Below are 27,293 nucleotides of genomic sequence, written 5' to 3' on the forward strand. Positions count from 1 at the left end.
GTTTCCTTCCCTTTCCTTACAAAGTGAATTCCCTAGTAAATTTCCAGCATGCTGATCTCCTTCTCAAGAGTTGTCATCTGGAGAAATCAATCTGGGGCATTACCTGCTGATTTCCTGCTATTGTATATCAGAATTTTTCTCTTGTACAGCACTCCTCTTTCTCTGTTCCTACCACAACTCATCCCCCTCATTTCACCTTTCTTAAGCAGTGATAATATCATTTTTAGATAAATCAACATGCAATATAATAATGTAATCATTATTCACAGCTGAGTCACATAGTTTAGTATGACTATATCTTGTTTCATGTACTTTTCCTTTTTCCTGATATAACAGTTGCCTCATTTTTTCACTTCTTGGTGCATGTACCAATTTTCTCTTCATTCTAACCATGACATTAATTTGTCTCTGAACATGGTCACAAATATTATTCTTTCATCAGTTGTATATTATTCTTAGAGCCATTGTTCTTAGAAGGCTCTGTCCTGCTCTAATTTAATTGTTCCCAGTGTCTGGTATTTCTGTTCTTGGTATTTCTGTTCTCCATCATTCTGAATACTTTTTACTTTTCCTCTGTATTGTACCCATTTTTTTCCTGGATTCCATATCTTCTTTTCTGGTTTCATTGGGCACATGTTCTAGTAGCTTTTCTGAAAAGGGGAGCATGGGAGGTAAACTTTTAAGACCTTGCATTTCTGACAATTTCTTTCTTTTTTTTTAATACTTGGCTGATTCTTGGCTGTTGCTCGGTTGAGTATAGAATTTTAAATTAAAAATAATCATTTCCTCCGAATTTTGAAGGCATCTTTCTATTTGCTTTCCATTTTCAGGTAAGACGTTAGGAAGATTTTGTCTCTTTTATGTGGCATTGTTTGTTTCCTTATCTTTTTTTTCTTTAAATATTTTTTAAAGTTGTTAACAGACCTTTATTTTATTTATTTATATGCAATGCTAAGAATTGAACCCAGGGCCTCACATGTGCTAGGCAAGCACTCTACCACTGAGCCACAACCCCAGCTCTGTTTGCTAATCCTTTTAAGCTTCAAATTACCCCTGGTGGTTTTTGGTTTTGTTTTGTTTTGTTTGTTTGTCTTGATGATGTGACTTGAGTCTCTATTCATTGATCAGGCCATGGGTCTTTTCCGTCTGGAACCTCATGCCCATTCATTCTAGGAAACTTTCTGATTATTGCTGTGACAATATCTTTTCTCCATATTTTCATTTTGTTTCAGATGTTGCACCTTTTGGCTTGATAGTTTCATTTTCTTGTCTGTTCTCTTTCTCTTTGTGTTTTGACCTATTGACGCCAGTTAGGGATATTTTTCTCATATCCTTTTTATTGTGCTGATTACTTTTACTTTTTTTTCCTATTATCTGTTTCCAAGAGCTCTTTCTTATTTTCTGAATTTTTAAAAGTATCTGTTTGTATTTTTATTTCAGAGATTCGATAACTTGATTATATACCATAAGTAATTGGAGATTTTTCCCTTTGTTTTCTTATTTCTTCCTTTCCTCTGTTTTTGACTTCTGTTTTTCATGTTAGAGAAGTTTTTAGATATTTGGGTGATCCTTTGTTTTGTTGTTGTTGTTAAGAGTGAGACATTAGGGCTGGGGTTGTAGCTCAGTGGTAGAGCACTTACCTAGCATGTGTGAGGCCCTGGGTTCATCCCCAGCACCACATAAAACTAAATTTTAAAAAAGGCATTGTATGTGTGTGTGTATGTGTGTGTGTGTGTGTGTGTGTGTGTGTATATGTATATATATATATATATGAGACTTTAACATTAACAATCTGATCAGTATGCTCAGATGGAGTTTATCCACCTGAGTTTGAGCACTTTATCATCAGGCCATTCTGAGGGACTCGGAAGAGTAGTTCTTTTTCTTGGGCTTGCCATGTTTTCCTGAAGCATCTTTATTTATTTATTTATTTCTACTTAGAGATTAGATACCCTGGCTGCTAGTGTTTTAGGGAAAGTGATCCAGAGGTTGCAGCATTCAGATTGTCAACTTTTATTCTCCTTTTAAGTATAAGGTGTCTCTCCTTACTCACCCTCTTCCCTACCCTACCAGTTATGTTTGATGTACCTGAGCCCCCATGGTTTGACTGCTCCAGAAAGTCAATTTATCTTCAGCAACAAGTCGTGTTTGTCTTGTTTCATGGAGTGGGAAGGTAAGGCTTAAAATCTCAATTACTTTAAAAGATTTTCCTTTTCTTTTTAGTTTCACCCACAACACTCTCTTCAGAAATATCCAGTGCCTGTAATTTCTTACAATTTCCACAAATACGTGGCGGAAATTGGTTTGCATTTTGGATGGAGATATATATGCCTTAAGTTCACTTTTCATTGGACTACTCAGTCATTTCCTTTTTCTGTTTCCAAGATATCTTCTTTTGGATGCTGGCATAAATTTTCTTAATCCTGTTGTGTATCCATTTTTCCTTTTGCAATCATTTTATCAGGGGTTGGGGAAGGAGTGGAGATATGGGGTTTTTTTGGTAATATTTAAATGACAGTCTTCATTTCTTCCATTGTAAATGACAATATGAAGAAAAATATGAGTTGGTATCTCATTCTTTCAGCTACGTGCAACAAGGACTTAATAAAGACTACATTTCAATTTTAAAAACTACAAACATTGAGAGTTAGTGACCAACCTGGTGATGTCGTATGATTCGGTTCTAGTGAATTATTACCCAACAAGACCCAGAGGTGAGTAAATATAGGACAGATTGGAGAAGTGTATGATATTTGACATTCTTTGGGTGACTCAATTAAATATATGGGGAATAAAGATACAGAAATAAGAAGGGCATGTCTTGAACATCACCTGATCTGTGGGCATGAAGAAAAATGATATGGAAAAGCATGACAACAGAAGATTTTCTCCCTTTTCATTGTTTTCCCTCAAAGCCTACCTTTATGCTGGCTGAAACAGAGAATGAAGTTAAATAAGCAAATGTCATCTTGCTTCTATTTTTTAGTACATTTTCATTTTGAATTTACAACTTATAAACCTGCTTACTTCAAACAATATGAGGTAGTTAGATATATTAAATTATACCAAGTGGACAATGGGTTGAATATCTTCCTTTCAACCCTCCAGATCACTTCTCCACCCTGTTTCACTCTGCTGTCTGGAATCAGACCTAGACAGGCTTTTGTACCATCTGTTGCTGTTTTCCAGGATCTAGCCCAAGGACATCTGCAACTATTGTCTGAGGAAAGGGAATGAATGCAGGGTTTTTTCTTTAATTCCCTCCTTGCATTTCTCTTCCAGTTTCCTCCCTCACCAAAGGTGACTGTCCACTGGCTCTCTTCTGCCTGCTCCCCTAATCCCTTCAGATCATGCTACTAGGATCCCCTCTTGCTCTGTAATTTTGGTGAGAAGAGTAGCCATGACCATATCTGAACTTTCAAGCAGGACACGTGCTGAAACTCTGAGGAGTCTGTAAACAACCCAACAGCCTTTGGGATAGATGTGCTACAGGGTGGTGAGGGGACTGACTGGTTTTGTTTCTTGAGCTTTCTGTTGCCTCTGGGCACTTGACTGAGGGATCCAAATTGCCAACATATGACTTTAATGAGTATGTTTTAATAATTCTTATTTCATACCCCATATCTAATAACTAAACTGAATAGATATGCTTCTAATTTGCTGGTTTTGGCAAGTACTAATTATTTTTCATTGTCTTATACTGATTAATGTGACAGTACTCAAAGAAGAATGAGAAAACTTTTTTCTTGAGAATGTGTAGGATTATGATGAAGAAATTCATCAAATTATTTCTATATACATCACCTTTTAGGGGTTCAGAAGAGAAGTTGAATCTTCATTGGTTCATATACATTACATTGTGTACTATGAGACTCTATCATGATGAAAATGAAATAAATGTATCTGTGAATTAGTCTCTAGGCAAAGGCTTGGTAGGGATGTAAGACTATAATACAGATTAACAGAATGCTAAGGTCCAAGGCAGCTTAAGTGAAATCAATGGTTCAAATGCCTCAATTTTTATGAACTCACAAATTACTTAAATCCATTTCCAAATTTAGCTTGGACATCTACAATAATTTTATATTTCTTTTCTAAATTATTCAGTACCATAGCTAAATTTCCAAAGAATTAAATTGACAAAAAATTCCATGAAAACATTTGGTAATTATTAAACACTAATAATAAATCATTTAGGAGAAAAAAGTTAGCATTAAAATTGCTGACTTTCAATCTGAAAAACGGTGAGTTTAGACACTGAAATTGTTTTTTATGGATAGTATTTTAAAGAAACACTTCTAGGAATATAACAACTATCTCATATATTTGTTTTTTTTTTTTTTTTGCACAGTTAGCTTTCACACTGATGAAATAGGAGACTGTCAATTTGTGTATATGAAACTCCAAGTTAAATAAAGGCTGTTCAGTAGAAGAATACATCCAGCAAGGGTTCCAAATGTAGATACCAAGTACTGCAGGTAACAGGTGTGCTTGAAATGTGTGAATTGATGGACCTGCTAGTGCAAATGCATGGTGAGAGATCATGATTACTGGACCCTTTGTGTTGTGCTGCAGGGGGAATGTAGGCTTAAATACAACTGCAACGGGAAGGAAAGATCCAGCACCGTGAAATACTGCAGAAAAAGTAACTGGGAAATACATTATTAGTAAGAGAATGGTAGGCTTTTCTTGCCTAAGGAACAAAGCATGAACTATGTCAAGACAAAAACCAATTGCTGCTGATCATGTTGGTCCAAGTTCTGCAGTGGAATGTATCTGTTCATTAAAATCTTAAACATCAGAGCCTAGCTGGTCTATCCATCAACTCACAATCATGCATGAGAACCATGAGGGAGGAGCTGCTGCAAAGTTCAGAAGACCATGTGACAGGAGACTAAATTTCATTAACAACACCCTGAGAGGAGCTAGTCAGCCAAAGGGAACAGCAGGGGGAATCCCCACCACTTAACACAGAAAATGCTCAGAGCAGCTCCACCTCTGCATTTGCCACATCTGCTGCAAAATAATTCATCAGGCTGCAAAACCGTAGGTGTGACTGAGGGGTGGCACCAAGATGAGCTATAATTGTGAGAGGCATACAGCTCTATGGAAATATAGAAAACTTATTTTCCAAAATAAATCAGCAAATAACACACTTGTGCAATATAGTCAGCATGGTCCTTAATACCTGGAAACTAGGGGGAAAAAAGGTTTAAAAATATTTGTTGAATAAACGAATGAATGAAATGGTAAATAAGTTTGGTAAGATTTTGGTAAGAAGAGCCTGGAAGATATGGATTCCTCTAGATAAGTTTGGTTAATCTGATTATTTAGGGAAAATCTCTACACTTTATTGATTAGTCCATATTACTTATTGAGAGGAGCTCTTCTTCCCTTTTTCAAATTATCAAAATATTTTAAGCACTCAAATTCCAAGCCTTTTTGATTTTATGGATTTCAACTTTTTTTACAGAAAAATTCTTATCAGTTATTATCATGTTACTTATACTTTTCATTTCATCTCAGTTTTTCCATTCCTTTAAGCATAGCTTATATATTGAGTTGGATGTCTTTTCGAAGTCTTACATTAACTAAGTTTTACAGATGAACCCATCTTGAAAATACTAAAATCTACAATCTTAAGAGTTGCAGAATAACAATAATAGTTTATCTTCTTTCTTTGCCTGGTAGTCATCATAATATTATATTAATCAAGCAGTATATACTGAATGCCAAATGGCCCCCAATTTACATTAGATATTACAGAAAGGACACACACACACACACACACACACACACACATATATATATATATATATATATATACACACACACAGTAGAAATCATATTTCTTGCCCTTAAAGTGTTTATATTGGAAGTACTTAAAATATCATATGTTTACAAATAAAGCAAAGAACAGTAAAATAACAAACAGCTAGAAATTGACTAAAAAATTATGAGAACACAAAGGAGAGATAGATTACTGTGTATCAAAGCCAGTTGCCAGGAGTGTTTTGTAGAATCAGCAAGGAACTTGAAAGAGGAAGAAGACAAGCCACTCAAATGGGGAGGATCAGCAGGAACACAGGCATGGAAACTGGAAGAAAAATGATGCTGACACTTTTTTACATCCCATTTAGAAGCCAAAGAAATGCATGACTTTCAGAGCAAGTAACAGACTGTAAGAACCGGTTATTATTACCTGAGGAGAAATGTTGCCTTGGGACATTAACAGGTGGCATTATTGTTTGGGGATTAATTTGAGTCTTGGTGTTTTATGCCTACAACAGGTGTGCTGAAGATACTTTAATTGAGTGATTTAATAAGCTGATGGAGAACAACCGAGCTGCTGCTGCTCTGTTTAGAAAATGCTAAGAAACGTTGAATGCTGATTAGGTTTCCGGAGTTTGTGGAATTTGTTTTCTTTTTCTCTACCATGTTAATTTTTGCTACAATTTAACTTTCATATTTAGTCCATGCTACTCCTAGTAAAATAGTTTGCTTTAATGGCTTAGGATTCAGAAAGATTTGGGTTTGCTCCTCATTTGTGTAACTTTGGAAAACCATCTAAGCCCAATATGTAAGAAGGAAAGGAAAGCATGGTCTCCTTTAATGATTGTGAGAATGAAATGAAGCTATTTAGTTTATTTATTTACTTTTGCTGTGCTGAGGATCACGAAAGGGCCTTACCAGGCTTGACAAGCACTCTACCACTAAGGAGCTGCATCCTTAGTCCACGAAATGAAAACATAAGCAGAACATCTAGTAAATTTCTTGGCAAGTGGTTGTCTTAAATACTTGTCCTCCTTCCTGCTTTCCCTTTCTCTGTTCAAGTAATGGACAATGATACCCCCAAAGACTACATAATATATTAAACCAACTTGTGACACTTTTTGGAGTAAAAGGGAAGAGTACTAAAAATTACAGTGGGGGCACAGAAGTAAATCGAGACTGACTCTTACTATGTTTCTTATGAAAAGAGAAAGAAAAAGAAACCAAAAAAGATTTTTTTTTCATAAAACTATAAACCATTGAATAAAAAGTTGCTGTTACAAAAGGTATTCTGTGAATTTCATCACACGTATATTGAAGTAAAAAAATCTCATTGCAACATGATGTATAGCTACCACTTAAAATAGCAATAAATATAATAGTAAATGCAAATTGCCACTCCTATACTCTCATGATGCACATCTTTCTCAATAAACTTCTTTCATTTTTTCTCCTTTTAAAATATTGATAAGAATTGTATGTATTTAGGGTGTGCAATTTGATATACTGATAAACATTATAAAATGATTATCACAATCATGCTAAATAACATATCTAGCACCTAATACATAGATACCTTTTGATCAGAATGACCCTGTTCTCCTAGAAACCCTGACAACCACTTAGTCTCTGCTTCCACAAATGTATGAAATCATGTAGTATTTGTCTTTTTGTGCCTAATTTTTTTCACTTAGCATGATGTCCTAAAATTTTGTCCCAAATGGCGAGATATACTTCTTTTTAAGACAGATTTTTTTCCTCTCTCTCTCTCTCTGATATTTTCTGTATTATCATTCATTCACTGATGGACTTTATTATTCATTCTTGGTAGGGGTGGTCCTTTGAAATTCTGTGATGTCACTTGTAATATCTCTTCTTTCACTTACATGTCTTTTCTCTCTTTTTAAAGCTAGTCTAGTTAAAGTTTGTTAATTTTTTTTTATGTTTCAGAAAGCCAACTCTTGTTTCATAAATGTTTTCTGTTCTCTATTTATATATGCTCTGGTTTTTATTATTTCCTTCCTTCTGCTAACTTTGGGCTTAGTTTTTTTCTGTCTCTTGTTCCCTGAAGTATAATGTTAGGTTGTTTATTTGAGATCTTTCTTTTTTCATAATGTAGGCCCTTATAACTATAAAATTCCCCCAAACAATTGCTTTTGCTGCATTTCTTAAGCTCTATTAACTTTTCTTTCTATTTTGTATTGCAAGATACCTTTTTATTTCTTTTTGATATCTGATGTTTCAGGAGTGTGTTGTTTAACTTTTATACATTTGTAAATTTTCCAATTTTCCTACAGTTACTGATTTCTAGTTTTATACCATTGTGGCTGGAAAAGATACTTGATATGATTTTAACCAAATCTTAAATTTGCTAAGACTTAATTTGTAATCTAACATATAATCTATCCTAGAGAATATGTGTGGAAGAACATCTTCCGCTGCTGTTGGAGACAATGTTCTCCATTTATCTAGTAGGTCCACTTAGTCTATAGTGTTTTTCAAGTCTGCTGAATGTCTTTTTAAAAAATATTTATTTAGTTATTTATTCTAATTAGGTATATATGACAGCAGAATGCATTTTGATTCATTGTACACAATTGCAGCCCAACTTTTCTTTTCTCTGGTTGTACATGATGTAGTGTTGCTACTATATGTGCAGTCATACATGTACCTAGGGTAATGATGTCCATCTCATTCCACCATATTTCTTGCCCCCATGATCCTTCCCCTCCCTTTCCCCCTTTTCCCAATCACAGTTTTCCCCATCCCCACCACCCCCGCAAACATGGATCAGCATCCACTTATCAGAGAGAACATTTGCCCTTTGGTTTTTTGGGATTGGCTTACTTTGCTTAACATGATCTCCACCTCCATCCATTTACCTGCAAATGCCATAATTTTATCTTTTAATGGTGTTTATATACCATGATGTTTATATACCACAGTTTCTTTATCCATTCATCTATTGAAGGGCATCTAGGTTGGTTCCATAGTTTACATATTGTAAATTGAGCTGCTATAAACATTGATGTAGCTGCATTACTATAGTATGCTGATTTTAAGTATTTTGGGTAAAGACAGAGGAGTGGGATAGCTAGGTCAAATGGTGATTCCATCCCAAGTTTTCTAAGAAATCTCCACACTGCTTTCTAGATTGTTTGCACCAATGTGCAGTGCCTTTCCCCCCACATCCTCGCTTCAAGTCTGCTGAATTTCTGTCTAGAAGATCTGTTGTTGAAAGTGGGGCTTTGAAGTCCCCTAGTACCATTGTATTGAACTCTATTTCTCCCTTCAGTTATGCTAATATTTACTTTGTATATGTAGGTGCTTTGAAGTTGTGTGCATATATATTTATAATTATTCTATCTTCTTGATGAGTTGACCCCTTTATTATTATTATATAACAATCTTATTTTCCCCATTATAGTTTGTTTTTACTTGAAGTCAATATTATTTTGTGTTAGTATAGTCACTGATGTATTCTTTTGATTGCTGTTATTATGGAATATCTCTTTTATCCCATAACTTTCAGTCTATACATCCTTAAAGGTAATGTAAGTCTTCTATAAGTAGAAAATGGTTAGATCCAGTTATTTTTTTATTCATTCAGTCATTCTATGTCTTTTGATTGGAGAATTTAATCCATGTATAATTAAAGTAAATGTTTTGAGCTGCTCATTGCTTCCTGATTCCTTTTGCTGTTTTCCTTTGTAATTTGGTATTTTTCTAAGTGGTATGCTTTTCTTTTTCTCTTTTGAATATCAATTGCAGGTATTTTCTTTGTGGTTACCATGAAGCTTACATAAAAATTCTTTTTTTTTAGAGAGAGAGAGAATTTTTTTAATATTTATTTTTCAGTTTTCGGTGGACACAACATCTTTATTTTATTTTATGTGGTGCTGAGGATTGAACCCAGTGCCCCGCGCGTGCCAGGCGAGTGCGTTACCGCTTGGGCCACATCCCCAGCCCCATAAAAATTCTTATAGTCATGAAAATATGTTTGAAGCTGATAATAACAACTTCTATTGCACACACAAAAACTACACTTCTAAAAATAGCCAATAAATACCTGAAAAAAGACTCAACATCAGTAATCACTGTGGAAATACAATTTAAACCACAGTGGGAAATCCCCTCACACCTGTTGTCAAAAAGAAGGCAAAAAAGTTGGTGAGGACACAGAGAAAAGGGAGAAATGGGAATCCTTGTGCACTGTTGGTAGTAATTTACAGTGGTACAGGCATTTTGGAAAACAGCATAACTTCCTCAAAACTTAAAAAAGAACTTATGTCATCCAATAATCCAACCACAAGGTATATCCAAAGGAAATGAAATCAATATTTTGAAGAGGTATCTATATTCCCATGTTCAGGGCAGCATTATTAACATATTCTATGATATGGAATCAATACAAACTTAACACCACAAAAATACATAATCCAATTAAGTATGCAAAAGAACTAAATAGACATTTCTCAAAAGAAGAAACACAAATGATCAACAAATATGTGAAAAAAAATGTTAAACATCTCTAGCATCCGGAATATGGGGTCAACCTGATGCTGGAGCAGTCATGGTACATGGGTCTGTAGGGGCTGGTCTGGAGTTTGGAGTCATGTATATGAGCCTTATATCACATAGCCACAGCTCTGGTCAAAAGCCTGGGGCCATGGGAGCAGACCAGGTAGGCCTAAAGCCTGTGTTTATGGTTGTTGGCCTGGTATCTGAGGCCAGGGCTGCTGACCTGCACTAGAGTAGAATTGATGCCCAGGGCTATATGTCCTAGTTCTGGGCTGGTCTGGAATCTGGGGCAGAGATCTGGAGCTTCTATCCACATAGGCTGGACATAGGATGGGGATGGTACAGAACCTATGGCAATGAGAGCTGGCCAGATGGAGATTCAGTGCATGGGAGCTGGCTTGACACAGGTGTTAGCCTGGAGCTGGATCTTAGGGCATGGGGGCTGGCCTGTTTCTGCGGCTATCCTGGAATCTAAGATAGGAGGGGCTTGCTTGGTGCTGAGGTAGGTATGGAGCCTGGGTTCACAGGTGCCAGACTAGTGACTGGGTCCTCAGTGCTGGTCTGGCATCAGGTTTACTTGGACAGTTCTGGTCCTGGAGTGTGCAGAAAAGGTGGGTGCTCAGTTCACTCTCCTACCCCCACATAAAAGGTATTTCTCTCCACAATGTTCTCTGTAGATTCAGGGGAGGAGGTAACATGAGTAATGTTGAAACTGTCCTTTCTTCTCTCTTGAATGGGTCTTTTCTTATTTCTGTTCTTCACCCACATGCCATAATCTCCCACTTTAGTCCTTGTGAAGGTATTGTGTGTGCATGTGTGTGCATGCATGTGCCCTTGAATATGCACTCATGGATTGTTGTTCAAGGTAATATTACTCTGAAGGGATGAGACTTCATCCCTTCAGAGTGGAAATTCCTATTCTGCCATTTTGCTGACACTGTGCTATTACATTCTTCACAAATTTTCTGACTGATGCAGTCCAGCTGCTCTGGGAGATTTAGAGAGACCAGTATCGGGGACCAAGTTTCTGTATATGGATGGTCCCTGATTTATGATAGTTTAACTTATGATTTCTTTTTTGACTTTATGATGGTGTGAAGACAATATACATTCAAATAGTAGAAACTATTTGCCAGATTTTGAATTTTGATATTTTTCTGGGTTAACAATATGTGATTCTCTCCCAGTGCTGGGTAGTGGCAGTGAGTCACAGCTCCCATTCAACCACAGGGTCATCAGGCTAAGCAACGAATACCCTAGAGTGTACCATGTGTCCAAGCTAGGATGTAAGTAAATAACTAAGTAAGATATATTAAATGCATTTCCAATTTATAATATTTTCTATTTACAATGAGTTGATCAGAATGTAACCCTATTGTAAATCAAGAAGCATCTGTATTTAGATTCCAGAGTGATTAAGTCTGAGGGCTATAACTGAAGTTAACTCATGCGAAGCCTTAGCTGAGAGGGGTTTCAAGGGGTACTCTAGCATAGTGAGGTGGGGTAATGGCTGGGAAGAGTTTAACTTGTCATCAGAGATTTTTTGACATACTTTTAAGTACTTGATTTTTTTTGTGTGTGTTTTGAGTTTCTTCACTAAAAGGAAGATACAGAGATACAGTGAAGTTGCCATTGAAATATTGCCCTTGTTTGGGAGTTCAGTTTTATCTATGTGTGCTTTAGTATTTGGTAACATTAATGTTGTGTTTATAAACTTAACAACTTGAACTTGATTCTGTAATCGTCAAACTGAACGGAAGCTCTCAGCCCAAGAAGCTTCTGTCCCACTGCGTTAATTAGCACATGCCTGAGTCTGACCAGACAGCCTAGGGCCTAGGGCATAGTGAGTCAACAAAGGCTGCGCTCTAACTTTTATGGGCTTTTTTAGCCATTTTTATTCTTTGTTTTGAGTTGCTGAGTCTGGCCTCAAATTTGCAGTCCTCCGGCCTCAGCTTTCTGAGTCACTGGGATCACAGGTCTCTGCCACCAGGCAGTTATTCCCAACCTCCATTATGAGTAAAAAGACCTTGACTGTGGAGACAGCTTATTTTCATTGGCCTTTCCCCCAACTCTAGGTCCCACTCTCTATAACCAAAGAAAGCCCCCTAATGCATATGTAATGTTAGTGTGCTAAAAACTATACATGGAATCATACCACAACTATATAATAAAATTAATATAACTAACAAAGAATCATAAGGCTTATTTTCAGTTTTCATGAATGTTCATACCTTAGTTTTTTTTTTTTTAGAGAGAGAGAGAGAGAGAATTTTTTTTTAATATTTATTTTTTAGTTATCGGCGGACACAACATCTTTGTTTGTATGTGGTGCTGAGGATCGAACCCGGGCCGCACGCATGCCAGGCGAGCGTGCCACCGCTTGAGCCACATCCCCAGCCCCCATACCTTAGTTTTGCCTTTTCATCTTTAAGAACCAGTAAATCCAGTTTATAGACAAAACTTTTCCCTAAAAGGCAGTTTTTTTATTGACTAATTACAGTAAGACAGTTTCCTTCAGCTTTAGCTTTCATTATCTGTAATATGATGAAGTAATAACAAGTACTAACCAACTAATATTTCTTTTGGTTTCTTTTATAAGAGCTTGTTTTACTACAATTTGCAGAGAACACTTAAAGGAGGCATGACTACACGAGTGTTCAGTGCTGCTTGTTATCTGTACTTAAAATATCAGTGAGGGAGATGTCATATGATAATAAATGCTACTGATTTGGAATATACTCACTTGAGCTTTGCTTACTTTTGTTGTGAAAGAGAAAGCGAGAGACAGAGAAAAGGCAGATATACATGTGCTTTATAAAGAAAACGGCTTTTAAAAATGGCTCAGTAGTATTATGTAGGCTGACTTCTATTTCCTGGTGCCTCTGGCAAACATGGGAAAGTAGTTCTTCCATACAGGCATTCTTGGAAATAAAATGTCTCTAGAGAGTGAACTTCCTGCTTTATCATTCATAGTACCTGTTTTACCTACTAATCTGTACCTCACAGGACTATTGAGAGACCCAGCTAATAAAAAACGATCATAAAGCACTTGGCAAAATCACAACAACTATAAAAAAGGATAAATGCAATGTGGTAAGGCTTGTCTTTCTGGTATGTACATAAAGCCTTTGTGCATGAAATGATACAGTGACTCAAATGTCAAGGAGGAAAATTTTTTTCTTTTTTCACTTTCACAAACTGGGAGTAGTTTTACCAGCTGGTTTGCTAGACTGAATTGTTTCTAACTCAATAATAGGAAACTGGGTTTAAAACCTTCCTTCTAATGCTGATATTAGGCCTCTCCATATACTCATGAATACATTGCTTAAGAATTCATACCTGCTTATTTAAAGAAGTGCAACATATTTGTATTAAAAATCATAGGGGTAAATAAATGGGTTATGTAGCAATTGAAGGCTTTATTTACATCACAAAATAGGAATTAGCAGCACCTATTTGGTAGTTTTCCTGAGTTACCACAGTGAGAACAGGATAATCACCGGGTACAGTGTACATATTATGCTGTATGTTCCTGATCTACAACTCCATCCAAGAGGAAAGGGAAGAGAAGACGTAAGATGCAGCTGTGTAGCAGGCAGAAAAGGCAGTCCATCCACATTTATGCAGGAATTTTGCTCAGTCACACACATACTATTGGGCGGATTCTTTCTCATTCCAGCCAAGCCCAGCTTCCCTGGTGTCTCAAGAAGATGACGAGACTTTGTTGTAATTGTGCACAGAGAATGAAGAAAGGTGGGTGAGAGAGTCCTTCCTACAGTGGAAGCAAGTAAGTTCCCACCAAACTAAGAAGACAATCAGTTTCTCCTTTCTTCCCAGAGAAGATAACAGTAGAAACTGTCTTAGCAGGTAAGGCCTATGTCTTGGATTTATAACATCAGCAGAGAGATAAGGTTATGTCCAAACTTACGAATCCCAGGAATACTATATATATGTATTTTTTTTACTTTGATCTTGTCTTATTTACTATAAATATTTTAGAGATGTGATCTCTATTTATTATTCAAAGGAAGTTCTGCTGTGGAATTATACCTTTTCTCTGGCATTTTAGTAAGTTCTATATTTGCCAGCATGTTATATTCCTCTACCCCAGAATTAATCACATTTAAGCATAACTAATGTTTTCCTAGTTTTACTTATATGTTAGAAAAGTAGAGTTTGGAACAAAGGGATTTGTTTTGATTATGTCTCTATTCACATTAAGTTTAGGGTTGCTTATAGGGGTTGCTGATTTTGTTGGACTATCTATATCACATTAGATGCTCTTCTATGTTTCCTTCCAGTAAATTCTAATGACACTGCTCTTTGGATGTGATTACTCATTCTCTTGAGAGTATTAAAAGGGTGTGAGCAAAGCTGTCACACAATGATGATGTTTTTATTTATGTGAAATATCTGGTGGGTGGTGTAGGAAACTCCTATGCAGTGCCACCAGGTCACACAAACACTGCTCTGTTTCTTGAAGCCCAAGTAAGATTTTTTGGAGTCCCTGAAGAAAATTTGACTCCTCTTATCACAATCTATTGGACATACTCTGCTTCATATATTCTTTGCTGGTAACTCCAAGAACTTTTAAGTTTTCCAATGTCTGACAGACTAAGGAAAGAAGATAAGGGTGAACTAGCAGAAGCTGGTCAGAGGTAGGAGCATTTATTCTACAACTCTGGGCAAATTACCTGAACAAGGGGGAAGGGAAATATGTTTTGCTGTATTATTTTTGAGAATTTTACTATCTTTCTACTTAAGTTTATAAATAAATACATATCATAATTTCCACTTGAATTTTAAAATTATTTGGGTATATTCAGATTTGGTAATAAAGATATCAAAATTTATATAAGCCCTTTGGCTCCAAAATGTAATACAATATTTTAATGAAGATGACTTTTAAATCAATACAGGATGCTAACTTTATAAGCTGTGAGGTGTGAAAGCAAGTCAGAAAGGTGTACTTTCAGGCCTAAATCCTTTCTTTTACCTTCTCTCTTATGTGCTGCTGAAGGAGATTTTAACTTCAGATTCAAATTCACAGTATTGCTGCTGAGGGTAACAAAACAAAACAAAACAAAACAATAGAAGAGTGTTTTCCTTAACAACATTGTCTCAGTTGATATTAAAAAAGTCAGGTGTTGATAAAATGTTTTTAAGATAATTTTCTTCAAGAAATTTGGCTTGTTAAAACCCTATATAAAGATTTTTCTTTCTTAATTAATAAAGATGATGATAGTATTAATAAGTTTAACCAAAGAACAATAATAAGAAGCTGTGCAGAGTTAGGTTCTACAGAATGCCTGACTTGGATACATACTGACTACAGTTAATGGGAGGGATATATCTAAAAGCTTATTTATAAATTAATTATTTGAAACTCAAAAGTTTGATATAAATTGGTGAGGCTCACAGCCCACTTGAGTCTAGTTAAGTTATATTGAATCTAAAGCATTATTAATCAAATTATTTTAAAAATGGTAATTCTAGAGTTTACAACTGTGTTTTTCTTTTCATACTCCAATGGGAAAGAAGCTGTCCTCTCCTGGTACTTCTGGGTATCGTAACTATCATTTTAATTTAAGGCACATTTGTATATGGATAAGTAGCAGGAGGTTGGGGCGCCAGGGCTTACCCGTGTGGTTATCACAGCATATCAGGAAACAGGGCAGTTGGCTCACTGAAGTCCCTGAACTGGATTTTTCTACACCATTAATATATAAGGATGTAAAAGTAAAGGACTATTTGGGTATGGCTTAAGGAAGGTGGGAATATTAGGTCCACTAAAAAGTTGGTATTAATTTATTTTATATGACACTATAGTCAAAACTATGCAATTACAATAATTTAGTCAAGACTTCCATTAAAATCAACTAGAAATCCAGAATATAAATTTTTAAAAAAATTATTTAAAAGTTTTTTATTTACCTACCTTCCCTTCCTTCCTTCCTTCCTTCCTTCCTTCCTTCCTTCCTTCCTTCCTTCCTTCTTTCTTTCTTTCTTTCTTCTACGAATTGAACACAGGGCTTTATACATGTTAAGCACATGCTCTACCAGTGAGCTAGACTACCAGCCCTAAAAAATATTTTAGATGTATTCAAGAGCAGGCAGTCAGGTAAAGAAAGAGTTGGGGGTGGGGGAGTGAAACTCAGAACTGGATGAATTTGAGCATCTGTTGTCATGGCCACATGAGGCTTGAGGCCTTTCCTAATATGGGAATCCAATAGGATACTCCTCATAAAGCAGACACCCCAGAGGGATTTAAGGAAAATCAATTATTTCAAACACCGAAACAGAGTTAAGGAGAAAAAAGCTTCCTGGAGGATTCATAGCTATAAGCCAGATCTCATATGGGTGGTCTAAAAATTTTCAAGCTGAGAATTTAGTATGAAATGGTCCTGAACTGCTGGTGCCTCCAGGCATCTATCAGCAGTTTTCTCCAGAGAACATATCATTTCAAAACTCACTAAATTTCCATGCATAAAGCTCTAAGGATCAGATAACTAAAAAAATCACCATATACATAAGAAAATAATGGACCATAAGTAAGAACCAGCATGAACAAAAATCAGAAGAATCAGATCCATAATGCTTCAGATATTAGAGTATTCGGAAACAGAATTTAAAGTGTATATATGAAATGTAATTTAAGAAATTTAGAAGAGGCTTTAAGATATGTGTTCAGAGAAAGAAAAATTTTAAAAATAACCAAACATAACTTTAGAAATAAAAGTAATATACATTAGAAACTAAAAAGATGATGTTAGCAGAAGATGAGACAAAACTGAAGAATCAATGAATAGGAAGACATTTGTGAAATTATCCAGAATGCAGCCCAGAGAGATAAAGAGAAAGATACTATGAAAGAGATGTTCAGAGATATGGAGTGTAGAATGAGAATACATGTGCTATCAGCAGCCTAGAAAGAAAGGAGAGAAAAAGTGGGGTTCAGAATGTTTGAGAACTGATGAAGTCACCAACTCTAGAGTCAAAAAGTCCAAGGATAGCAAGAAAGATGGATTTAAAAAAATCTGTACCTAGATTTACTCTTATTGAGTAAAACTATTGTAAACTAAAGACAAGGAGAAAATTCTAAATGTAGCTAGAGAGAAAAGATGGATTACATTTCAAGATTATTTTTCAAAATTCAAATTGTAACTAAGGAAGCTAGAAGATAGTGTGATTTTTTTTAAAGAATAAGGGTAAAATACATTCCCAAACAAAAAATGAGGGGATATACCAGCACTTACATCATATAATTTAGGCAAATGTAAAGTGATCCTAGATGGGAGATCTAAGGGAAAAATAGGAAAAAAGAACAAAATGAGTGGTAAAGTTCTGGATTAATCTGAACAAACATTGACTGTATAAAACAACATTCACTGGGCCTAGTGGCACATGTCTGTGATCCCAGTTATTTGGGAGGCTGAGGCAGGAAGATTGCAAGTTCAAGGTCCTGTCTCAAAATTAAATATGTTATAAATATTAATTACATACTGTAGTTTTGGATGGGCTTTTAAAGATTCTTGTGTTGTTTTGGAGAAATTGGGTCTATCAGTGAACTCTGAATTTAATCAGTTAGAATCTGCCTGTTAGATGTTATAAACTGTCAGCTAAATGCATAGAAAGTACAAAGCTTTCAAACTTGAAGGTTGATGTGTGAGTGTTGAAACAAAAGCATAAAAAACCACAATCAATCCTAAAGAAGATGAAGGAGGAAAACAAATCAGGAGACACTGACAGGAAGCACAACATTAAAAGGCAAAAATAAGCTCATATTTATCAGAAATTATAATAGGTGCAAATGATTTAAAAGCTGGATCTAATTAGACTATTTAGAAAGTAAAATTTATTAGGCAGATTAAAAACACAATGATTAAAAAGTTCAAATGTAAAAGAATGAAAAGAGATACACTTATACCAGACAAATACTACTCAGAAGAAAACTGCTTAGCATTTAAGGCAAAAGAAATTCACCACATAATGATGAAAGGTTTCATTTACCTGGTAGATATAATAATTATAAATTGGCATGTATAACTGCAAACTATATGAAACAAACAAATAGAAATATTTGCCAGGACTATAAGGTGAAATAGATGAATCCACCAATGTATTAGGACTCACCCCTCCCATTAATTGAACGTGTCAAGCACATGGAAATTCAGTAATAGAAAATGTCAAAACACACTCACTATCCTTGATACATATTGTTAGAATACTGTACCCAAGGGCTGCAGAATATATATTCTTTTTATTTTTTAATTTTTCCTGAGGGGCCAAGGATGGAACTTAGGACATTTCATATGCTAAGCAAGCACTCTACCATTGAGCTACAATTCCAACCCCAGAATATACTTTATAAACCTACACAAAACATTTAAAATAACTCTGAAAACATTTAAAAACATTAATATTGGGCAGACTGTGGTCTTTGAAAATGTTAACATCAAATGTCAATAAGGAAATTCTGCTGAAATATGATTTTGGAAGGTCTAATACCAATTTGAAAGTCTGCCCTTTGTACACTTCTCTATCAGTCATAGGGGAAGTTCTACATGAAGTGTCACTAAGATTATACCACCGGTTTCAATAATCATATTACCAAGATAAGTGAGTATTAAATTCTTCTCCAGTAGTTTTTAGTAAATTATGTATGTAAATCATGTCCATCTGTTTCTCTTTTACCTTGATAATCTCAGAATAAATAGAACTCTTCATTACAGATACCTAAAAGGTGGTTTAAAAACATTCACTTTGGAGTGTTTTTTTTTTCTCTACACATACAAGGTAAATAGAATAAACAACACTGCATATTATGCAGGGCCATAACTGTCACTTAAAATACCAAAAATGGATGGAGAAAACAATTGTACTTTCTCATGATGTAGGCATCCCAGGTAGGGTTTTTTTCTTTCCTTTTTTTTTCTTTTTTTGCTTTGGAGAAGAATTAATTATAGTGAAAGGAGAAGTTCAAAAAATTCATTACACTTGGAGCAGAAGTGGTTTTTAGTTTACAGAATTTATTTCAAGTCTTGGAGTATGCTAATGTCTTAGGTAGAAAAAACTAAATTTGGGAAAAACAAATTTATGTGGTGTAGTTGGCTTAATTATACAACTGAAATTCACAGAATAATTTTTTAAAAGATCACACAAATTTATAGAACTTTAAAACTTGAACATTACTCTGTTCATGTGGCATTACTATAATTCCCATTTTATAAATGTAGGAACTGAGAAACTGAAGTTAAATGTCTTACCCCAAGTCAAGTTATGACAACACATTATGCCAAAATGAAACTTCAAAAAAATTTCAGTTATGTTTTAGCTTCATTTTTGATTAAGAGGCCATAGCTGTGTAATGTCTTGTTTTGTTGACCAAGTAATAATAACTTTGGCAAGAAAGTTTCAGATCTTTGAGTTTAACCTTAGCTTTTTTGATTCTAAGTTCCCTAATTTCCAAGACCTTGTCTGACTTTTATATCTCATGACACTCTATATTCATACCACATTGGATTACCTCCTGCATGAAAACAGACTGAAGTAACACACATTTGGATGACCATCAGTGTAGCCACATGTCCTGTGTTTGCTGGGAGGCTTCCCCGGAAGACGTGGTACCCTCCAGCCTGGGTCAATTTTGAAAGTTCATCATAAGACTTTTTCTATATCTCTTCTGGTAGAATATGAGGCAGCAAGGCAGAGGAAGATGTTTTAATAAGTAAAAGTAAATAGCATCAGATAGCCCTGGGTCTGAATTCTAATATTGCCATTACCCACTGCTTATGCTGGCCCCAGTATCTTCATGGATAAATTTAACTGTAAGAGTATAGCAAATACTGATTCAATGTTTATAACCTGCTTTCTAGTTCTTTGGTGCCCTGTAAGTTAGCCCCTCCTATCCTCATACTTAAGTGGATCCTCCTCAGTGCTCCCCTACACTGATGGTCCTTGAGGCCTGCCACTACATGAACGTGTACTAAAGTTAGTCCTTGGTTGTGCTGCAGTTCCTGGCTTAGGAATGTCTGTTTCCCACCTGTGCCGACAAGTGGAGCACTATCGTTTTGCCACTTGACAGGGTTATTTAGCAGGTGCACATGTCTGAACATTCCTGAAGCAGGAGGGGGCAGCTCTGGATTTCCCAGAGCAGTAAGTAACCAGGCCACAGCTGGAGTGAGGCAAAAGCCAGGAGCATCAACTTGAGCTCTGAATTTGCAGTCTGAAACCAAGGGAACCCAATTCCGTGTGCACTTGATGTTGTAAATGCTACACAAGTCGAGGAACCTTTTCAGGTACTTCACTGGTAGGGAGGCTATAATCTGGACACTCGGAGCTGGACTGGACCCAGAAAGGAAGGCGGTTGGTCCAGTGCTGAGGACACAGGAGGCACCTTGCATTCTGGCTCGGTTGCAAAACGGTATGTGAGCAGGCGCCTGCACCCCCTCTCTCCCCGCTGGCCGCCTGGGGCGCCGGGATCCCGGCTCAGGCGTCCTCTGCAGGCTCCCGCCCTGGGGCCGCGCGGCCCAGGTGAAGCTGCCGGGCGCGTCCCCGTGCGCCCCTTCCCCCGCTCCCGGCGACTTCCTGGTTGGTAGAAGGTGCAGGAGTCGCTGTGGGCGGCCTCGGTCGCAGGAACTAAGAGGCCCCTGCTTTGGTGGCGGCGGGGGCGGCGGCCTGCGGAGACGGGGGCGGCGGCCACGCCGCTGCTGCTGTCACAGAAAGGCTCTGGGGGTGGGGTGGGAGGCGGGGTAGCTCCGGGGCGCCGCGACATGGGCCCGCCGCCACCGCCGCTGTGAGTAGCCTCCTTGGCGGTGGGGCGGCCGGCGGAGGCGGGAGCGGCGCGACCCTCGAGTGGAGGGCAGCTGGCTTCCAGGCCGGCTGCGGGTCGGGACGGACAGCCCCGCAGCGACATGTAACCATGGAGTGCAGGACCAAGTGAGTGGGGACCCGGGGCGCGCGGGGTGGGCGTCCCTCGGCGGCCCCTCCCGGCTCGAATCCTGGCCCGCGCGGCTGCCTCAGCCCCGCCCGGCCGGCTCCCGCGGGGTCGGAGGGGGCGGCGCAGGCGGGGGCGCGGCCGGGCCCCGAGACCCCGCCGCGGGCGGGACGGCTCTAGGCCGCAAAGCCTGCCGGCCCGCGTCGCGTCGGGCGGGGTCCGCGGCTGCCCCCCGGCCGCCGGGGCCGCGCCGACGCCCGCACCACGGGGTGGCCAGACAGCCCGGCCGCGCCGACACCCCCCGTCGTGGGCTTCTCCTCCTCCCGCGGGTGTCAGACTCGACGCGTCTGGGTGGTGCGAGGTGGCCGGGAGGGAGCAGCGTTGAGGTTAAGCGGTTATTATTTAAAGTGCTCTTCTAGCATTAAGATAACCGTTTTTGTAAGCTGTTTTTTTTTTTTTTTCTCAGTTCTGACTTGGATGTTTCCTTTTGCTGTTTCTTAGAAAATTAAACGGGTCCCTGAGGCTTGTTTATTGGAGACATTGTGTGGTGTGTGGTGCTGGCAAAGGGTATGCCTGTGTCAAAGTATTCATCAGTGGCTGTCTTACTTCAGCAGATTAAGTAAAAAGCAATTTGAATAACGATGGTGATTTTTCTTTTAGGTATCTTAGAGGCATGAGTTCTTTATTTTTCTCCTGAAACTAACTTTGGAAAGCATTCCGCCTTTAACTTCCCTCCCTTCAAACTCTTCCCTCAAATTACAATAATAAATATCACATATATTTGTATAATTGCAGAAGGCCTTTTAAATGTCACAGAGTGTAACTGAATCAATATTTAACTTTTATACCTAAGAGAGATTCTAAATAATACTAGAAAAATAGGGAAACTATGTAATTTAAAATTATTTTCTTCAGTGTTTGACACCAAAGTGAGTAGGGTGAGTAAAAAAAGGAGGATACTTTTTGACCTATTATAAGAAGGAAATTACCTGAGTGTGCATTATTTTCATTGAAACAAGCTAATAGTGGGAAAGCCAAGAAAATGTATATTTGCAAATTGATTTATAGAGTTTGTCACTTCCTATGAATCTAGATACATGTAAAGATTTTTTAAATGAACAATTTATTTAAAAGTGAGAGCTGGCATTAATTTCTTGAAGGAAATACATATTAAAAATTGCAAATGTACAAAGACACTAAGGTCTTGGCAGGGGTACCTGAATTATGGGTATTAGCATTTTGGCATTGTGGTGTCACAATCTTGTGATTGTGATGGAAAGAGAGATTAAAACCAGTGTTTTGGGAGAGAAAAGTGGCTTAATAAATTTCACTTCACTGTTTTTGAAATTTAACCAATAGGCTAAATGTGTGAGAAGTTAGTAAAAATGTCAATAAATTCTGAATGAATCAAAGCAACCTTACTGTTCCTGTAGGGAAAAATCTAATGTGGAGGTAGATATTCATTTTCCCCAAAGATAATACATATAAAGCAGATCTTTTTTGTTAGCTTTGGAGTGTGTGAATAGTTTGCTACCATAAACATGTTTAAGTACAGTAAGTACATCTCAAGAAGAGCATATGGGGGCTGGGGATGTGGCTCAAGCGGTAGCGCGCTCGCCTGGTATGCGTGCGGCCCTGGTTCGATCCTCAGCACCACATACAAACAAAGATGTTGTGTCCACCATAACTAAAATAAATAAATAAATATTAAAAAAAAGAGGAGCATATGCAAAGTACCACATTTATAGAGCATTATAAATATTACATGACAATGGCAAGTGGAACCAGGTAGTCATTGCAAGTCCTTTGAAAAAGGCCTGATAACCTATGTTAAGGTGTGGCAGGGTTTAAAGGCACTTAGGAATGCAGTGGCTTTCCAATTTTGATTCAGTAGGATTAAAGCAATGCTTTGCATTTATACAGCAGTATACCTTTATAAGGTACTTGCACATATATTATCTGATTTATAGTTCTCACAGTTCTGTGATGTGGACAAGACTATAGGTAAGAAAACAGTCTTTGAGGTTAAACTCTTTGCCTCAAGTCTCTCTTAAGTTGCTAACTGATAGTGTTATTTTTGCTGTGCTTGTTATAGTTATGTACTTACAAAAAGCATATTGAGACAAGAACAAGATTAGTTTTAGAATTAAGAAAATATAGGGGATGTGGGTATAGCTCAGTGGTAAGTGCTTGCATAGCATGCATAAGGCCCTGGATTTGAGCCACAGCACTTCATCCCTATCCCCTAAAAAGATAAAAAGCAACACACACACACACACACACACACACACACACAGCTTTATACAGATGTTTGTTTGTATTAGGAAATAAATATAACAAAGTTCTTTTTCTTTTAGGGAAAATCCAGAAAGAACCTTTGACTTGGTATTGAAGGTGAAATGCCATGCCTCAGAAAATGAAGGTATGTGTGTTCTAATTCTTAAAATATTTGATTGCATTTGTCAAAACAAGGGTTAACATCATGGACTGCTGGAGCATGATAGTATCAGGAAAGTAAATAATACTACACGTGAATTCTGCATCAAATGTCTCAAGTTGCTAGTAATAAAATAGATACTAGGTCTTTATGGTGGGTTTGGAGAAATCAGGAGTTTTATCGTACAGCTTGAATTTCAAGCATGTGTTAAGCCTGTATAACTTACAATGTATTTTTATCATTTGTTGATAAAATCATTTTTCATAATGGTGAAAGAGTATGTCTTTTCATTTTCTTTCATTTGTTTGAAAATTTAGCTCCATTTTTAAAATGTTTAGTGCATATTCTCTTGCTAATACTTATGGGACCTTCACCAGTTTCCTGGTAATGTTTCTAGAATGTGAAATACAGACTGAGTAGCCCCTACTATTGATTTACTCCAGTAACATGACATTTTCAGAGGGAGGTAACAACAATGTAACATTATTTGGAAGGGTTTCAGCTAACAGTCTGTACAGTTTCCTGAAAAGACAGGATATTTTAGTACTATGACTTTTGTCAGTTTTTCTACCACTTTTGTTATAATGTATGTGTTTGTGGGGGAAAGAGAAGCAGAAAAGGATAAGAAGTATCTTTTCTCATTTAGTTCTTTCTAGTCCATACATGGTACATCTTCATGGATATATTCAACATTTAACTTTATTTGCTGTGTTCTTAGACCCTAGATAGCTAGCATTCTGTGGGGTTTTGTGGAGACTAGCTGGCCATCTAAAGCCTTGGTGTAAAGTCTGCTGACATTCTTAGTTCTAGAGACTAGCCAGCAATTACATACTTTTAAGTAATTTGGAACTGCACACCTTAAAATAGAGGAGCCCAACCCAATTGTGGTGAAATGGGCATGGCTAATTTTAGGTAGTAAGTTACCACATTCCTGGCTCTACCAGCTCTGCCTGCTGATCTTCTGGCCTGTTTGAATTATAGCTGTGATCAGGTGTGTCTACTGGTAAGGAGTGATTCTAAGGTTGCAAAGAGCCTTTTTGGATTAAAAAGGTAATCTTTTTTTATCCTATATATTGTAGTTTGTCCGTTTGCATTCTTTCAGGCCCAACCAAATCCTCTTTACAGAATAGACATGTTATGTGGAATAGATAAATAATTTTTTAAGCTCTGATTTAAATTTATACTGTATTTATGGTATTAGTTAATCTTGCAAATACCTACCATACTATTACCCCAGTGTATGAAGTAATGCTTACCTGAAGTGTTTGTAAAATAGCCTAAATTCATTTGGAAAACATGGAATGTCTGTGTTTTGAATGCATGATTTAAAACTTCTAAAGTGGTCTTGATGAAAGGATGAATCTGCCTTATATAACAACTGATCTATTCATGTGTCACAGAGATTGTGACCTGCTATAAAGATTTTGAGTGATTTGCTCCCTCCTTCTTCACTTTGCCCTTTGTCACTTAGCATGAGCTAGTTATTCCAATATGTATCTTGTACTTCCAACCTTTTTAAATTGCCTTCTTCTTCTTTTTTTTTTTTTTTTTTTGCTGTTGTTATTATCTAAATCACTGCTTCTTAAAAATACCTTCATTTGTATTTGAATAGTCTACCCAATTTGGTGAAATTGAAATATTATAATGGATAAAGTAAACAATTTGGTTTTTCTGTAGGTTATAGTTAATGCATTTTATATGGCTGTTTGGAGCAAAAAATTCTGAAGATTTTTTTAAAAAAGCTAAACTAATTGTAAAGAGCATTAGTCTTTCTTTTTTGATTTTGATCTAAATAGTATGAACAAAATGAATATCTTAGGGTCTAAAAAGTTATCACTTTTGTGCCCTAAAATGTAATGATATCTCTAACTAAGAGGGCTCTAAAAGATAAATTTTATGTCAAATTGAAAGTTTGATGTTTTATAATAATTTTTCAAATTTTTCCTTTATTGATAAATAAGAAGGGAAAATGTATTGAAATTATTTTTTAAATTATTGGACTATTTCACTGTCCATAAGCTCTTTTTAATATGACTCTGAAATGTATACTAACTTATTTGAAGTGGAGTGTCGCGACCCCTTGCCCGCAAGGAAGACGCAACTCAGGAATCTTCTTTCAGCAGTTTATTCAGGCCCTTGATATTTCTTCTTCTCTCTCTTGGATGCCCCTCCCAGCCTTAATCAAGCATCCCAAGCCCCAATGCAAAGCTGCCGCGTGGAGCTTTCTCACAGGGTGGTGAAAAATCATGTGCCAACTTTCCCAGATAAGGAGTTGTTTGTCACAGACCACAGCGGAGCCAGCGTCATCTTGTAATGGCGACCATAATCTGCAGAAACGGCAGAAGCGGCTCACCACAGTGGAGTACTTTTTTTTTTTTTTTTGCTAACATGTAGACAAGCATGGGTGAAATTTTTACATGGTAGTTGAAGTGGAAAACAAAATGTGTAAATTTGGATGCTTTGGGCTACCAATATAAAACTGGTTTGAATACTAAAGAAACTTCAGAGTTCATATAAAGAGGAAACCCAATAGGTCGTGAGTGATCCAGGTTCTTTCCACTTCCCAGCTCTTCCACCCACAGAAGGCTTAGATTCTTGTGACTATAAGATGACCATCAGTAGATGTTGGAAGTCTCCTCTCCTGTTTATGTCTGTAGGGATTTTTATGGCTTTTTATGGCTCTCTCTTTAGATTCAAAAGTTTCTTTCCTAAAATACCCCAGAAAACCTCTTGTTGGATCTCAGTGGCCTGAGTTATCTTGGGCATCACCATTTCCAGTGTACCATTGGCAGAGCAGGTGGAGGGCTGTGGCAAGACAACCATGATTTATTTACTGAATAGTTGGCAAGGAGAAGGTGTTGGGAAACCAATTAAAATATTCTTGGTAAAAGGTTTCTCAGAACATTGCTTTTTTTTTGATGACTACTTGATCAAATAGAAAATAGGTTCAGGGTAGACTTGATTATCGAAAGATTGAAATGCTCTTTACTGTTTGTGTTAAGGTATTTGGTATGCTTCTCTTATTCATTATTTAAATAGGGAAGTTTTAATTTCTCTCATTTTTCCTGAGTAACTTAGGTTATAAGTATCTTTAGAGATAGTTATTATTAAGTTTTAGTTAGTAGTTTGAAACAGTATGAGTTGTTCAAACATAACTTGACATAGCCAACTGTGGTACAATAGTGATCTTGACATGGTCTGTTGCTATTTGGATTTGCTTCAGAGGCATTACATTGATTGTTCTGAGCACAACACATTTTAAAAATTAATTAATTAATTAGTGCCCAGGGATTGGATCTGGGTGCTTTACTACCGAGCCACATCCCAGCCCCTTTTTTTTTTTTAAATTTTTTGGGACAGGGTCTCTCTAAATCATGTAGGGCCTTACTAAGTTGCTGAGGTTGGCTTTTAACTTGTTATCCTCCTACCTCAGCCTCCTGAGTCACTGGGATTACAGGTGTGAGCCACCATGCGCAGCCACAACAAATTTTAGAACACTGAAGAGTAACTTAGCTTCATATGGAGTGCCCCACAAATTTAAAAATCACCATGAGAGGGGTTGCTAGTGTTTCCTATCATGCTTCCTGTGTGCTAGTAGAATTGCTTCTGGTGGTATTGGTGGACTGC

General features: G+C 37.1%; 1 protein-coding gene across 5 annotated transcripts in view; it reads left to right on the forward strand.

Moving 5' to 3' along the window:
- The first annotated feature begins 14,782 nt into the window (after positions 1-14,782).
- Positions 14,783-27,293, forward strand: part of Dennd1b (DENN domain containing 1B) — a 274,353-nt gene continuing 261,842 nt past the window's right edge. For 2 of the 5 annotated variants that reach the window (XM_058586056.1, XM_058586068.1), the window contains exons 1-2: positions 14,783-14,951; positions 23,587-23,651. In XM_058586056.1, coding sequence (XP_058442039.1) covers positions 14,896-14,951; positions 23,587-23,651 — 121 coding nt within the window. In that variant the 5' untranslated portion in view covers positions 14,783-14,895. Of the gene's footprint in view, positions 14,952-21,054; positions 21,232-23,586; positions 23,652-27,293 lie in introns of those variants that run through there. The other 3 variants (XM_046464870.1, XM_046464878.1, XM_058586061.1) reach the window with 2 other exon arrangements.

This window comes from Marmota monax, unplaced genomic scaffold (genome assembly GCF_021218885.2).
Source record: "Marmota monax isolate L192 unplaced genomic scaffold, Marmota_monax_Labrador192_F-V1.1 WCK01_AAM20220418_F8-fsc00099, whole genome shotgun sequence".
NCBI classification, from domain to species: domain Eukaryota; kingdom Metazoa; phylum Chordata; class Mammalia; order Rodentia; family Sciuridae; genus Marmota; species Marmota monax.